The following is a 17089-nucleotide window of genomic DNA, read 5'->3' on the forward strand; positions in this document are numbered from 1 at the left end:
GATTGTTTCACATTTTGTCATATAAGGACCCTTTGTAGACTACTATACGATATGAGTTTTGTTCGTTGTTGAAGACTGTTCCATTACCGGTAGTTGATTATATCCTTGTCATATTAATGATGTCTGATGGACATAAATGATGCAATGATGTTTTTTACCGACAAACGTTGTACAATTGCTCATAACTAGAAAATATGCCATTCAAACAGTTTTAAAGCAATTGCTGAACCTTGAAAATGAGGCCATTCACAACAGACAGACATGTAGACCAGACTGGCACTTCAAAAATTAGCCAAATATTAACAAGAATCTAGTTTTTTTTCAAATAGGGGACAGAATGTTACAGAACAAAGTCAGTGACAAAACACAACTCAGTTTTGGGATTTTGTTATCCTTTGATATCAATACAGCATTCTTTGGGGAATATTTTTGTATTTTTCGTGAACTATGAGATATTTAATAACATTATTAACAACACTTATTGTAAAAAAAATTGTATAATGTTAAAACAATTGTTGAGAAATTAAGCTGTTGAATTGTCATTTTACTTGACTGGCTCTACATGCTTCATTGTGCCAGGAAATACTATATTGTATAATTTTGATTTCATAAATCTTCATTTATCAATTCTTATGAATAACAGTTTAAACAGAAAAATAGATAAGGAATTAATTCAAAGAATTTTTAATTCTATGCTAAAATTATTGTAAACTAATTAATTTTGACTTTTTGGTCAGGGTTAGCAATTTTGTGAATGTCTGACCTGTACCTTTCTGTCAGTTTCTGTATTTTTTTCTATCTTCTGATATATAAAGCTATATACAAAAGAATTTCATGGCTGCCAGTTAGATTAGTTTATGTTCCCTATGTCTCATATCATTCTGCAATATTCATTACAGGCCAGATGTAAAAAGTAAATCCTGCAGAATTTTTCAAATAATTAAGAAATGTAATCTGCAACAAGAAATGACTGTAACAGGATGCTGTTATGAAGTCTCCTATACAAATTCAATTCATCTTGCAGAAATTTGGTTTAGGGTTGTTATCTTAACAATTTTGTCGAAGTAAGTACTTTCTTATAAGACAGGGGTTAGGGAGTGGTCATGACCCCTGGGGACTCCTTTTAAATTTAACTTGTCTTTCAACTGCAAACCAGAAAATATATGGTTCAGGGGTGGGGAGCTGGACCACTCACAAGATATTTGAACATATTCAAATGACAGGGGTGGGGACTAACCCTGTATATCATCCAAATGATTTTAACATAACAAACAGGAATATATATGGTTTAGGGTATGGAAGCATGACAGGTGGTAGGGATTAACCCTATATTTCATTCAGATTGTTGTATCATGAACATTTGTAATTATGTAGATTCTACAATATAGTCTCTCTATGAAATTGTTGTCAAAACTAAAAACATGAGTCTTTATCATAAAAATATATTTTTATTGCGTAGATACATAGTGCATACTAAATCCATTTAACAATACATGCCATGAAATTATTAAAATTAAATTGGAAAATAAAAACAAATATTACATTGGTTGCAATGTTATTGTACATGCTGTAGTAACACAAAAACAATTCAAAACCTTCATAAAGTCTTTATTTGTAGAAATTACAGAGTCAAAATGACCAAACTCAACTAAATATAAGGTGAATGAGGACAAAAGCATATTAATGGAAAGTGATCAGTACATTGGTCCAAATTCACACAGCATTTAAACACTGGAAATGATATTTTTATAAAAGGAATTCATAAATTTGTGAAAGGCATGGTATTATTATCTTGTTTTCATAAAATGCATTTCAGGCAACTAAGTTTTTTAACCATCAATAAATCACACCATAGACACATTTTTCCACTTAGCATTTATTTCATGATGATACGAAAATACCTGCGAACATCATATAAATTCTTGCACTTTAAGCACCTTTTTATCAAAACATTTTTACAAAAAATATACATCATATATGACAGCTTAAGTAAATATTTTAAATGCACTTATATTTTTCATGTTAGGTTCTAGTTTGTCAGTTGAATAGAGCTGTAGTTAATCTACCCCTGATTATATTGAACTAAATAAAAGATTACTGTATCACAATAATTTTTCCCAAAACTTTTAAATCACCAACCCTGGTTTTATATTTAAATGGCCCCTGAAAACATTATGAAAACCACTAATTTCAAAAACCCCAATTAAAATGTCATAATCCATTTCAGTATGTATGTTTTGGAACGAATAATGATTCTCCAGCGGCATCTCCAGACACACCACCTTTATACTGTCCAAGGGCAGCTAACCCATTAGCCTGAAAAGAAAAATAAAGATTTAAATAAATACTGACTGAAACAGTTGTTAGTATCAGAGTCCTTTGGTTAAAAGTTTTCTTATTGGCAATCATACCATATCTTCTTATTTACATCATGATCTTGTGAAGATATTTCACTAGTTGCTTGTGTTAAAGCCATAAAGTGGGCCGTAGGTGGTGTCATTCAGTATTCCCCAAAAAATAGGATATTCTTTCCTGGATCCAGAAAAATTTATTATTAAGTCACGAGTCCAGATAGGTGTAAATCCGAAATTCCTGCGGAAAAAACAAGGGCCCAATCCGAAATTCCTGCAAAAAAATAAAAGCCTTATCCCAACATCCTGAAAAAAAGTCCCTCCATCCCTCCACTGGCATAACTTTATTTTGAAAGGTTACTTTCCAGAAAAAGAGAATGAAAAGGGTGCTTACAATAATTGTGCATTTGAACAATGGTAACTATTCATTACTGATAACCAAAAATACATCTTCATCGCGTAAGCATCAATGTTTCCAATACCTCTGTAAAGGTACCCTTATTTAAAAGCTACTAAGTTTTCTACATACCTTTGCCCTTCTAATGAGCTGTTCCTGGGCAGCCTTAACATTCTCTTCTTTCCCTTGCCAAGCCTTAAGGACACTGGCCTGTAAGGCTCTTCCAAAGGAGAAGGTAAGTGCCCAGGGTTTTCTACCAGGGAAAACATTGATAGCATTCAGATTAAGGGTTGAATCTTCTTCAGATTGTCCACCTGACAAAAATGTTATTCCTGGAAAAAAAATTAAAAAATTGTAAGTGTATAACCTTGTGGTTTTCTTGTTTTGCTTCAGTTTGTGGCTTTGTTTGAACAGACTTGTTACAAAGCTTTTACCTGCTAATCTGCATGATGTATTACAGTTTAAAGGTTTGATCTTTACCAATGTTTACACAGAATGTTTCCAGGCAGGTTCCATGTGATAAAGTCTATTCTTTCCTATAAGAACTTTAAATAAATTAAAACTGGTTTGGCAGAAGTTAATTTCTCTTTTTTTGGTTGTTGGATTTTTTGGGTTGCTATCTCACTGACATACCAGACATCTCCTTTCATTCATAATTTCAACACTGATGATTTCATTGAGCTTATAACAACTATTGGAACTGAAAGAACTTGCCTTTCCAGATTATAAAGGATTATGGGTATTTTCATTGTACCTCAAAATGAATATATCGTCCAGTTTAGGCAGTTATTGATTGATTGTTTGATCATTTGGTATTTAATGCACTTTCAGGACAATTAGCTATTTCATGGCAGCCGGCTTCCTTGATGGAGGAAACCAGAGTGCCTGGACAAAATTCATTGGTTGCGTTACTACTGTTAAGGAGTTAGCCAATTACAACATTTTGGTGCATGCTTTTGAAAATATTACCCAGAATTCATTAGATTCTAAAACTGAAATCATTAATCATCTTTCCTACCTGGAACTGCTGCTGGAACAGTTCTTGATAAAGCCAGGACTGTAGCTTTAGCATTTTCTTCAGCCGTGAATTTTTTAGGACAACTTTGACCAGCGGTCACCATGTTTGGTTTGAGTAAAGTTCCTTCTAAATATACATGATGATCTGACAATGCTTTGTATGTAAATGCTAACACCTAAAAAATATAAATAATATTCAGTTTCTTTTAACAGATATGACAAAATAGCAGTACTATAACTGTATTAGTTCTTATACAAATAAACTTTATCCAATTTTATCAAAAATATCGAATTTGTGTCCATGCTTCATTTAAAAGGATTCAGCTGACAATGCTCTTTAGGTATAGAACCACTTATTCAGGCCCGGTCGGAAAGAACATACAAGAAAGTTGTACATATTTTTCAAAAAAAAATAGTTCCTACACATAGCCGTATCTTTGTCAATAGGTGAAATATTAGGGTAGTTTTGGTATGAAATGAATGTTTGGGGACTTGGGACCACTGTAGGACCCTTGTTGAAAGTTTCTTTTGAATAATAAAGAAGTATATCAAATTTTAATAGTAGGACACATTTGCCCTGTTGTTCAGATCAGATGTACCTGTTTTTGTACTATCAAACTTCCGGGAACCAGTACGCTCTAATATGCAATTAAAGGTATGTTGAATTTTTCAGCACAAGTCAGGATAAGGTATAGTTTTAACATGAAATAGATGCCACTTTATTTGAACTTGACAAAGTAGCCATTAATGCTTGAAATTGCAGAAGTTAACATAGAAAGCAATGGGGCTATGAATTAGTGGTTTTATACCTAAAACTGAAAGGCATGTGAAATTCATTTTTTTAGAAATCATACCCATTACAATGAAAATTGGTCACATTTGTTGATAGTATTCATGTTACATTATTTTTTTATGTAGCAATTATGTTGGTGTCAAATTACAGCCCTCAATTGCTACAAGAAGGTATTTCAGCTTTTTTGGTTTTTTAGCATGCACACAGTTAAGATTTTACCTGAAGTTTAAATTTGTGCATTATCTAAGACTGAAACCAATGAAATATGTTTATTATGACTGGTTTATAGTATAAATATTGCTTTTGTTCAAATAATCTGGTGAGTGTTCATGTTTTATTGGGTTTCTTAGTGTATCATTTATTTTAAAGGACATTGGTGTATACTTATATAGGAATTCCAAAATATCACTTGAAATGCATTTCATAACCAGTTTAGCAAGTTGTCTAGCTGGGAGATACACAAATTGATAATGTTGATCCATGTTTATACATAAAAGTATGGTTTTTACCAAATCACTCTACTTTTTCAACATGCAGAAAAAAGGGGGGACAAAATTATCATTTATATTTTATGTTTGGACCACTGTATTTATATTCAAGGAAGAATCTTTGATAAAAATAGGACATATAGGTAGGAACATTGTTATTTGAGTAGATATTAACAAATAAGAATTGGTCAAAATTGAAAAAGTGTCATATCTGTCACTATTAGTATCCATATGGAGTTTTCCTTGTATAACGCATATGTTACTACCAGTCCAATTTGAGCTTGAATTCAGTGATATAGTGTTTTGACAAAAGCTTTCTGTGTTTTCCTATGCTAGAAATAGATCATAGAAGGAAATTAAGTCAAGCAGAAGTCAATATAATAAGTTTAGTGCTGTTATAGGTATAGAACCACTAATTCAGGCCTGGTTGGAAAGAACATACAAGAAAGTAGTACATATTTTAAACAAAATAGTTCCTTTGCATAGCCATATCTTTGTCAATAGGTGAAATATTAGGGTAGTTTTGGTATGAAATGAATGTTTGGGGACTTGGGACCACTGTAGGACCCTTGTTGAAAGTTTCTTTTGAATAATAAAGAAGTATATCAAATTTTAATAGTAGGACACATTTGCCCTGTTGTTCAGATCAGATGTACCTGTTTTTGTACTATCAAACTTCCGGGAACCAGTACGCTCTAATATGCAATTAAAGGTATGTTGAATTTTTCAGCACAAGTCAGGATAAGGTATAGTTTTAACATGAAATAGGTGCCACTTTATTTGAACTTGACAAAGTAGCCATTAATGCTTGAAATGCAGAATTTAACATAGAAAGCAATGGGGCTATGAATTAGTGGTTTTACACCTTTACTACTTTCTGTTTGATTACAATTTACCTGGTGAATGATGATAGAAATATACCTGTAATCCTTGTGAATTATGACTTACATTTACCTATATTGTATATGTCATGTAGGTTGTACACTTGGATTACGCTGTATATATCATATGTGTTTTATCCAATAAAATATTTGAATTTGAATTTGAATAATCCTGGTGAATTACGATTAAAATTTACCTGTTCAGTGACTTTTTGTGCAGTATATAGATCGTGATCACCATCACATAAAACTTCAGGTTCTACAATGGGTACTAGACCATTCTGTAAATGAAAGACAATTTAACAGCAATGTTTATTAATTCTCTCTCAAATTGATTTAAGGATGTTCGCTACCCTAGTTTTGAATTTTGGCCAGATATTCGGAATCCTCTGGTTTTATCCATGTAATATCATAAAAATGTTGCCCCCTAACCCTTACTTTTCTTTCCACAATTTGATAACATATATAGTTAAAAATGTCATCTTTGAAAATCTTATAAAATCCATATTATTTTTTCATCGCTTTTGGAAAAATAAAGATCCCAATGTTAAATGTAAGAAAAATCTAGAGAGAATTATTTCCAGCCAAATTTTCAATGGCTTACATCTGGAAAATAAGCACACAGATCCTTCATTTTTTCTGCTTTTTAGTTTCTTTATTTATATACTATCAATGTATAACAGTCTTTTTAAAAGCTTGTTATTTTGAAACAGAGTAGTGTACATCCTTAAGGACAGTTATTTTGTACAGAAATCAGCAACACTGACAAATATAGCTATTTTTTTCAATTAATAACTAGAGGCTCTCAAGAGACTGTGTCGGTCACCTGTATTTACTGTTTTTTTGGAAATCATGTAAAATAAGGTTAAAATCATAATTAATAGTATTAGATACTATAGATTATTAGATATTAGATACTTTGTTTATATTTCAGATAATAACCAAGAACTGCAAAATTTCCTTAAAATTACTAATTCAAGGGCAGCAACCCTACAACAGGTTTTTGGTTCGTCTGAAAATTTCAGGTCAGATAAATCTAATGTCAGATTTGCTCTAAATGGTTTAGTTTCAGAGATATAAACCAAAAACTGGATTTTACCCTTATGATCTATTTTCGGCCATGTTGGTTGGCAGGCAGGGTCATCGGACATATTTTTAAAACTAAATAATCTTGGGTTGATTAAGGCCAAGTTTGATTAAATTTGTCTCAGTAGTTTCAGGGGAGAAGATTTTAGTAAAAGATTACAAAAATTTATGAAAATTGTAAAAAATTGTATTTAAGGGCAATAACTACTTAAGGGGTCGATTGACAATTTTGGTCATGTTGACTTATTTGTAGATCTAACTTTGCAGAACATTATTGCTGTTTACAGTTTATATCTATCTTTAAAAATATAATAACCAAAAACTGCAAAATTTCCTTAAAATTACCAATTCAGGGGCAGCAACCCAACAACAGGTTGTCTGATTCGTCTGAAAATTTCAGGGTGAATAGATCACAACCTGATAAACATTTAAGTAGTTTCTGACGAGAAGATTTTTGTAAAAGATTACAAAAATTTATGAAAAATTGTTAAAAATTGACTATAAAGGGCAATAACTCCTTAATGGGTCGATTGATAATTTTGGTCATGTTTTATTTGTAGATCTTACTTTGCAGAACATTATTGCTGTTTACAGTTTATTTCTATCTTTAAAAGTATTAAAGATAACAAAAAACTGCAAAATTTCCTTAAATTTACCAATTCAGGGGCAGCAACCCAACATCGGGTTGTCTGATTCTTCTGAAAATTTCAGGGTGGGTAGATCTCAACTTGATAAACATTTTTACCCATGTCAGATTTGCTCTAAATGCTTCAGGGGTTAAAAAAAACCACTAGCCTGACGCCCAGGACTAGAGCATTTACACCTCAGGCAATCACAATTTGTAACCCAATATGCCTGACGGACTAGTAACAAAACATTCTCGATGTTTCCAAAATAGAAAGTTGAAAATCCCTTCATCACTATTCTATCTTAGCCAATCAGATTCAATTACCTCATCTGGGATTCCAAGAATTTGAACTGGTTTGTACATGTCCTGTTTTACATATTATAAAAATAGAACAAATAACTCTGGGTGGCCCGGTATCATGTATTGATCTTCACTACCCCAAAAATACCAAATACGACCGGGACAAGCAGGAAAAATATTAAAAGAGTCCAGGACATAATGATTCCCCTGGGCAAAGTCATGCCAATAAAAAGTATGCTTTGTATGTGGGAACAACTAAGTTAGGTTTAGCACCAACAGAATAAATAGCAGATCAACAAAATTATTAAATACAGAGTATAATGCTGCCTTCAAAACAAGGAACCCCTTCTTTGTATTATGCAGCAAACTCTGATTTTTAAGGCATATTCGAGCTAGCAGGTCAGTTTTGATGGACTAGCAGATCTTCCAACAGGGCTAGTAAAATCCTGCTGCCAATAAGTCCTGGGCTAGTTAGATGTAACAAATTTTTTTAACACTTGTGCTTTAGTTTCAGAGATATAAGCCAAAAACTGCATTTTACCCCTATGTTCTATTTTTAGCAATGTCGGCCATCTTGATTTGCCAGCAGGATTATCGGACATATTTTTTAAATAAGATACCTTAATAATGATTGTGGCCAGGTTTGGTTTAATTTGGCCCAGTAGTTTCAGAGGAGAAGATTTTTGTAAAAGTCGACGGACGACGGATGACGGAAGCCAAGTGATGAGAAAAGCTCACTAGGCCCTTCGGCCCAGGTGAGCTTAAATTGATACCTGTGATTGAAGGCTGTCAGGTAGGTTATGGTTGTTCATATTTTTTTCTATAGAAATTAAAATGAATATTAATTTTGTCTCATTAGCAATCATGTCATATCTCCTTATTTGTTTTTCTTGTGGGCAAATAAAATGCATATATATAGATTCTACCACTGCATCCTGAGGCTTGCTGAATTGTAATATTTGCACAAGATTCAGTGGTGGAATCTGTTTCTCTAATGATTTAAGACAATATGAAGACAAACTCCATCTTTCTTTCTTAATGATCTGCATTATCTATGAGGTCATCAGGTATAGTCATCTTTTTTCGTGATGTCACAATACAGGTGAAAGCAAGAAATATTTACATCATAATTGAGTTTTGACTAATGGAGAACTGAGATCAAATGAACAACACATTGCTTATAGAAAAATAAAATCAACAGGTCTGGAAAAGGATTTATCAGCTAAGAATTAGAGAAAATCCACAACCATGTCATTTCTAGACTGTAATCAAAAAATTATCTGCTTACTTGTTGACAAATGCTGGCGTATCTGGCTAAAACATTGGCATTTTCTAACATAGCTTGAAAGGTTGGAGTTTCTGCTCCTATTTTTAGCACACATCGCCATTTTGCAAATTGTGCTCCATCTTTTTTATACTGTGCACATCTTTCTGCTAGACCATCAAGACCTATATAAACAAGATTAATAAATTCTGTTATCATTGGTAAATCTTTAAATTCATTCTATTTAACCTTGTTTGTCTAAATTGCTGCGGTTGTGTCTCATTCATGTATCTATTGAAAGTCATACTGTCTACAAAACCATGGGGGAAAAAACTTTCTAAAGAATCTATAGAGAATTTATTTTGCGAAAGATGAACCAATTCAGTATTATTTCCCTATTACTATACACTCAAAATCTGAATTCATCAAAATAAATACTGAAAGTAATAATATCAATTTGAACCTATACATGTAATAAACATTAAATACATATAGATTTAAAAGAATATGCTGTTTAAACTTACCAAAACTTGAGAAATAATTTTTAAAATATCTCATTAATAAATATAATCTCCCCTTGACTTTCCACTCTTTAATTTTACTAACCTAATATTTAACCATTCAGAACTCTTTAAAAAAATAATGAGTTCTTTAGTATTCAAAATACAAAATGCAAAACATCAGATCTATGATTATAATTGAAACATTAATGCTACATGCATGTGTAAGTTTTTTCCTTTGCTATGTTTACTCTTTCTTACAAATTAAATTCAGTATGATTTTCAGGTCATTTACACCAATATTCAAGTTTGCAATAATATTTTAACCTTGTATTTTTAGATTTTAACATGAGTTTAGTGATGTTCATCACCAAAACTATTAACCAGAAACTTTGAAGATGTTTGCAAGTTAAAACGTGTACAATATGAAACTTTCTGACCTACTTAATGATGTACTTAGGTGAGGTTTTGGAATTTGTGTCAGATGTTCGGACTCCTTGGTTTTTTTCCTAAGATACAGGGTAAAATATTTTGCCCCATAACATCCATTTTTACTTTCATATAAGACTTCAATAGCTCATAAAAGGTCATTTACCAAAATTTAAGCAGACTCTAGATTTCTTTATTTTTTTATTTGAGACCCAAATAACATGAATAAATACCAAATGCAAATATAAGGTTAAAGTCTAAGTCACCCTTTTCCCGACTTTTTTTAAAACTCAAATATCTCGAAAAGGAGCTCCATAACCTATCAATATTTTTAGCTTAATATTTTGTTCCTTAGCTAATGCTCTTTTGACTTATCAATTTTAAATTCTTGGCTTTTAAAATTTCACCTAAGTACATCCTTAAAGTTCCAAGACCATGCATGCATATCAGCTGGACATGAAAGCTTCTTGCAAATCTAAACACCAGCCCGAGTAAAATGATAGGAGGTGGAAATAAAGCTTTACAAAATAAATAGTAACAATCATTCATTTTCCTCTATACACTTTCATGTCAGATTCCTCTACATCTACAGTAAATGTGTATTACCTATTATTGAATCTATATTCTAGTCCATCCGTAAAAACTTTTTTGTTTTATGCTGCTTACCAATGCCTTGCAAGGTTTGATAGGTAGGTAGGAATTTTTTTTATAAAATTTTTGTCATAAAATTTTTCGGGAAGGCTGCTTTTTAGGTAGGTATGTACTAAGGCAACATCAAACAACTTAAATTTTATTTTAGACTCTACACTTATTCCTGCAATAATATAGTAACTACCCTGTGTTGTTGATTCTCCATCAGTTCCAGCAAGGGGGACAACTCCTTTATCTACTTTGATACCGGGTATAATTCCCTTTTCTTTCAATACTTTAACAAATGGTACTCCAGCTTTTGTTGACTGATACAATGTCTCGTGAAACAGAATCACACCACTAATGTTTTCGGCTACAACCTTATCTGAGGCAAACAATAGTTCTCTGTATCTGCGACGATTTTCTTCATTGTTCTCAGCTTTTATTGATGCAAATCTCTTTCCAATAGTTCCTGTACAAAACAATGATAAAATTACTTAATCTCATCACATATTATACATGTACTACTTTCTCTTTTAATTTTTTTTTCTTTTTTTTGCATTTCTTTTCTTTTCTTTTTTTGCTTGTAACTTTTATCATTGTTTCATTGTGTTTACAAATTAAATTCAGCGAAGTGAAAAAAATATGAAAAATTAAAGAACCTGTCACACTCACATACCCCATGTCCCCACACTGTCACTGGGCAAACAAAATCTCGACAGATTCTTACATACAAAAACTCATAACTCCTACAAAAGTCAACTGATTTTCTTTATATATTTAGATATGCACATAAACATAGTATGTCCTCATTATCTACAAATTCTCATGAAATTCTGTTGTGTGGTTAAAGATGAGTTGCGATGACAAACTTGCATCGGTATATTTAGGCCAAAATTCTAAGTCCAAAAGGGCATTACTCCTAGAAAAAAATTGAAGCTTAAAGTCATGGAGATAAAATAGGATTTCGCCTTTATAAAGTTTTTTTTTCTTAGGGATTATTCACAAATGGTTCTTTTCACCATAATATGAAGACATAATAAAATAAAATTAAAACAGCAGTAAATGATACGCAAAAAATACACTACACAATTTTTAATAAAAAATATATATACAACATGTACTAGTAGATTGGTACATCTGAAAACTGAATGATGACATTCAGACAAATGAAATGGTTTCATGGCAAATCTACTGTTTGTGTCAGAGGTCAGAAAAATAAATGACAGCACTACATGTATCTGTGTTAAATGATCAATGTAGTGGTTTCATCTAAAAACTATTTAATATTCAAAACAGTTTGTATAGACAGATTTTAACATAGTTTGTTAGGACATTGACATGAAATAAATCAAAAACAGGGCACTTGTAGTTCAAGGTCCTACATCTTAAATGTCTAAAATGAAATATAAACAATCTTGCTGATAAGTACAGTACATCTGAACTTTACACTGATCTTACTCTCATTTCCAGATTTTATAAATCATTAGGTTGGAGAAGGTTCTTTTAGTACAGAGGGGGATGAAACACTTTTGGGATATGGGATATATAGGGGGTAAAAAAGTGGGGCTGGGGGATATAGGGAGTTTACAAAAGTGGGGGTGTGGGATATAGGGGACTAAAAAAGTGAGGATGTGGGATATAGGGGTTAAAAAAGTGGGGCTGTGGGATAAGCAGGTAAAAAAAAAGTGGGATCTGGGAAAAAACTACCCAAAACAGCAGGATTTTGGAAATGAGCACACCTGTGTGACCCCTCAGTACATGTAAAAATGACATTTGATAAATTAAACAGAAATAAAATAATTTTATGCACAAAACAACTGGACAACATCTAAATGTAGTGGAATGAGTAAATATTTGGGACAAGCTTTTTTTTATATTTTTTTTATATCTTCAATACATATTCTTCTCAATTTGGCCCATGAAATTCACAAAAAGATAGACAGTTATAAATCATTTCAGTTTAAAATCCTTAAACCTTGCATATATATAACAATGTATAAATCTAGCTAGTACAAACATTATAGATCCTCTTTCAAATATATACAAAAAAATACTAATATAAAGGAACCAAAATTACTCCTTAAGCCTTCACTTGGCATCTTCCAAACTAGCATCATTAAGGTGGTACCAAACACCTTGACTAAAATTAATTTGGCTTGTTAAATTTTCTTAAAATTTTGACAAAATATTAAATTCGACTTGACAAAAACATAAAAATTTCAAAAAACTTGAACCACACACTTTATCGGAAAAAATTCATTGGATATATAGCAGTTTGACAAACACTAATTTTGATCATTGAGAAGCTTAATATTTCCTTAACAATAGATCTTGATTAAAACGTTCAGCTGATTTTTACAGAGTAATCTCCCTGTAGTGTTATGTACCACCTTAAAAATAATGTTCTGAACTTTTTTTTTTTACTTATCTAAACACCTTAAAAGAATTGTGTATATATGTATACATACAATGTACTATGTGTGTCAAAATCTATGCTTTTGGTCACCTTAAACTTCATCAATTACACCATTTTATAAAGACAAACAACCAGTAACTGATCGATATAAATATTTACCTGTAGACTCATCAGCCGCCAAGATACCTTTACCAGGGGCCACAATAGCATTTGCGACCAATCGTAATTCATCCTCCTGTTCTGGTGTTAGATACTGTGGGAAGGTAGGCATGGTTTTGTTCTACTTCTGAAATACAGCAATATAAATACATTCCTGATAAATCAGCATTCAATACATAACAAGAATCATGTAATAAAAAAATTACCCTTAAGTGTTACTCAATATAGTGACACCTTGGTGATTCAGTTAAAAATCACTCTTGCTGGTGAAATTTGTGTGTTTAACGTTCTTTGAAACTGGGTGATTGTCTGTGTGACAATACTGATTTATGACCCTGTCATGTTATTACCTACTGAACATATAAAAGAGAGATATTTCAGAGTGAATTACCATAAAGTTAAACCAGCATTTACAGTGAAAATTCACCAAAAAAAATCACCAGCATTCACTGTAAAAATTCACCAAAAAATCAACAGCATTCACCATGTTCACTGTGAAAATCACCATGAAGACTGAATCATCTTAATGTGCATACTGTACAACCTTTCAGAAGTGATATACTAAGAGGAAAAGACAATATGGGAATGATGTGCATAACAAAAACATTTAGCATAACCATGATAACTCTGAAGTAATGTAACCAAAGGTTTTCTGTAAGTTGGTCTTCATCTTGGCAATATCTGGAAAATGAAAATGGCACTTAATTAGTGTTAATTATAAATTGTGTGCCCCTGAAGTGCTTTCTGGATTTAATTTCATCAGGAACCTCAAACCTAAACTTTTGAAAGCCAGGGATGTAAAATATGTAGAAACATCAGATGAGCTATTATGACCAAAAGGGATCTTAAAAGAAAAAAATCAAATTCATCTAAGGTCAACCCTGCCCAAGAGAGTTGGAACCTTAATTTCTTAATAGTTTCTTGAACTTATCAACAGGATTTTTTGAATTTTCGATGGTGACTTTTAACATTCAACAAAGCTTGAGAATTCAAACCACTAAGATCAAAACGCTTTTTGTCTATTTTCAAAATGAAGTCCATGAAGTCAGTAGTCTGACACCATGGACACAGTACTGGTAGATTTTCAGCAAAAATCACATAGAAGAGTCAGAAATTATATCCATCAGGTCACCTCAATATTTCTCTAACAAGCTATAGTGTGGGTTATTTAATGTGAACTCAGAATTATTTGGTGAGTCCGAAAGCTGATAAAAGATCTTCTATTCTGAAGATCTTAAAGGATCAGAGTAGGGGCAATCTGGTGCATATGTACCAAGCATGAGTTTCATTTCATAGGTTAAAAAATAGGCCACAATGCCCCTTCTCCTTTTACATTTTTGATGATCCCTTATGTCAAATGTATGTTATCTAGAATAAAACACACATAGGCAAGTTGCAAGAATCCGTGAAGTGTGTGGCATTCTCCTTTAGTACATTTAAACCGACCATGTGAAATAGATTTAATGTCCCAAATATACCTTATACATGACCAGGTCAAGAAAAAAATCAATTATAAAGGCAGATTGGTAGAATATGAATTAAACAAATATGAATTACCATACCTGAAGTTCAACCAGAAAAAAGTCAGACTTTTTGAAGAAATTAATAATCTCAGTAAAACAAAAGTAAATATATCCTAAATCAGAACAAATTTATAAGCTTAACTTGCAAATTATGTGGTCCTTAAACAACCTTGAAGCTAACCTAGATTGATAAGATAAATATACTACAAGTATCTACACTAATGTATTATACATGTTATACATGAATAAAAATGTACATGTCATTTACTTCAACTTATATCATATTAGAAATATGGATTCAAGATAATGTCTGTTAATCAAAGTATATTTTAATAAGGAATGACTTTAATTATTGGATTTTATTTCTTTTTTGAGACCATAAAAAATTTTATGCTAGTATTGTTCAATGTTGTTTTTTTCAGTATGGACAAACATTTAAATGTTGAAAATCCCCCAGATCAGCACAATTTGTATAGCTCAGATTTTAAATACAAAAACCTACATTATTCATAATGTTCAGATGATTTCTTACCCAGAAATGAGAGGGGGGTCATGATACAGGCTATATAAAATTGTTCAGTGCATTTCTTATATTATCCAAGGATTGTTTGTTAAACTATCATATTTTGTACATGTATTGTGTCAATTTATTAACAACAATTAAAAAAAAAAATCTATAATAAAACATTTGTACTGGATATTGAATTATTGCTTTATTTCTTTCACTGCAATAACAAGCCACTGGACATTTATAAGGTAACAGATACATAAATGAACCATCTCAGTGATTTTTTCACAAAATTAAATATTTCATTAAGATTTTCCACATACACCTCTAATTTAATTCTGCATGTTCTGTGCGTTAAGCATGAAATGGAAAGAACTGGGGGGAAAGTGGACTGGTCACTGAATTGAAGTGGTGGTAAATATTTCTACTGGAAATTATTCAAAATTATTTCTCAAGAAAGTCAGAAGCTGTCACCAGTGCTTTCAAGTCACAAGCAATGTGTGTGAGAAGCATGCATTTTCATGCTTGTTTGGTGGCACTTTCCTTTACTGTTTTTTTTCTCTTTGATCTTTAAAATTTTTGCCAAATCTCAAGCATTTGCTTCATGAAAACTTGACAGCCCTGTGATACTGAAGAGGTCAGGAACATTTGTCACTATTTTGAGTTTAATATAGTTGGCAAGTTTTAATCTGCAAGCTAACCATTGCTTAGTTTAAGATCATTTCCACCAGAAACAGGTTTACCTCTTATTATGCTTCTGTCAGTGCTATATTTTAAATTAAAAAAAAATGTTTAACAAGTTTTCTTGAGTCACAACACACATACATTTCATCAGGGTTCAAAGTCCAAGTTTCAGTTTAATCAAAATGCAATGTTTGTTGTTGTAACTTAAGAATTGTTCTGTATGGAAATGAATTAATGTGTTATTTTGCATACAGAGGAGTCAAAATGTTATGTACTTATTACTATGATAAGGTGTTGAATTAAATCAATCATTTAATAAATAGATAATTTATTTCAACTACCCCATCCCCCTTTTTTTCTAAATAATTCGAACAGCTGATAGAGTTCTTCACAAATGTATACAAAATGCATACAAATCAAATTCCGAACTTATTCAACAGCTAGGCTGCTTAATATTTTCAATTATAATGTTTTGCAAATCTTTCATATTTAAAAAATCTATAAATTGTTTTTGTAGACGTCGGTAAACAGGTAAACATCTTCCTGATTGTCGACAGATAAAGTTTTTATCTGCGATGACATGCATTATTTTTTTAAGAGACAGATTCGTTTGCATTCTTTCAAATAGTTACTTACAAAATAATCCAACAGACTTCAACAAACGTTGTTTAATTCCAAGTCGGTTCCTTGTTGAAAAGTTTTTACGGACGCAACAAAAAGAGGGTGTGAGGTGATGTCAAAATTTGATTGGTTGATTTTTATCCTTGACATTGGACGTGTATAATTGCATCGCAAAATCGAGGGTCTATACAAATGTTGTTTCAAAGTTCATAGTCTTTAAAACAACACCCCCCCCCCCCCCCCCCCCCCCCCCCGACCCGAGCAAACAATTTCCACAATATGCACAATAAATCAAGAAAGGCGTCACAGTCAAAATTGAAAAATAACCTTACAAGACGCCATATTTTTTTTTTTTACAAAGGCAGGTGCCGGCAAGTGTTCTTGTACATATTCTACAAATAAAAAAGTTCT

At 31.9% G+C, this 17089-nt stretch overlaps 1 protein-coding gene across 1 annotated transcript; it reads right to left on the bottom strand.

The window, feature by feature from the left end:
• Positions 1 to 1428: 1428 nt before the first annotated feature.
• Positions 1429 to 16826, bottom strand: LOC127712731 (fructose-bisphosphate aldolase-like). The gene is made up of 8 exons (XM_052219340.1): positions 16694 to 16826; positions 13343 to 13469; positions 10970 to 11236; positions 9230 to 9390; positions 6125 to 6208; positions 3767 to 3941; positions 2881 to 3080; positions 1429 to 2316 (listed from the first exon to the last, which is right to left on the bottom strand). Exons 2-8 carry the CDS (start codon positions 13452 to 13454, stop codon positions 2224 to 2226), a joined length of 1092 nt encoding a protein of 363 aa, XP_052075300.1. The 5' UTR covers positions 13455 to 13469; positions 16694 to 16826; the 3' UTR covers positions 1429 to 2223.
• Positions 16827 to 17089: the final 263 nt, after the last annotated feature.

The sequence above is a fragment of the Mytilus californianus genome, unplaced genomic scaffold, assembly GCF_021869535.1.
Source record: "Mytilus californianus isolate M0D057914Y unplaced genomic scaffold, xbMytCali1.0.p SCAF_8, whole genome shotgun sequence".
NCBI classification, from domain to species: Eukaryota; Metazoa; Mollusca; class Bivalvia; order Mytilida; family Mytilidae; genus Mytilus; species Mytilus californianus.

Bases quoted from the DNA above. Each gene is read 5' to 3' on its own strand.
- LOC127712731 (XM_052219340.1), bottom strand. From the start codon at position 13,454: ATGCCTACCTTCCCACAGTATCTAACACCAGAACAGGAGGATGAATTA. The intron at 3,942-6,124 runs GTAAATTTTAAT...TATATTTTTTAG, and splicing joins CACAAAAAGTCACTGAACAG to GTGTTAGCATTTACATACAA. The intron at 3,081-3,766 runs GTAGGAAAGATG...TTTTTTTTCCAG, and splicing joins TGTTCCAGCAGCAGTTCCAG to GAATAACATTTTTGTCAGGT.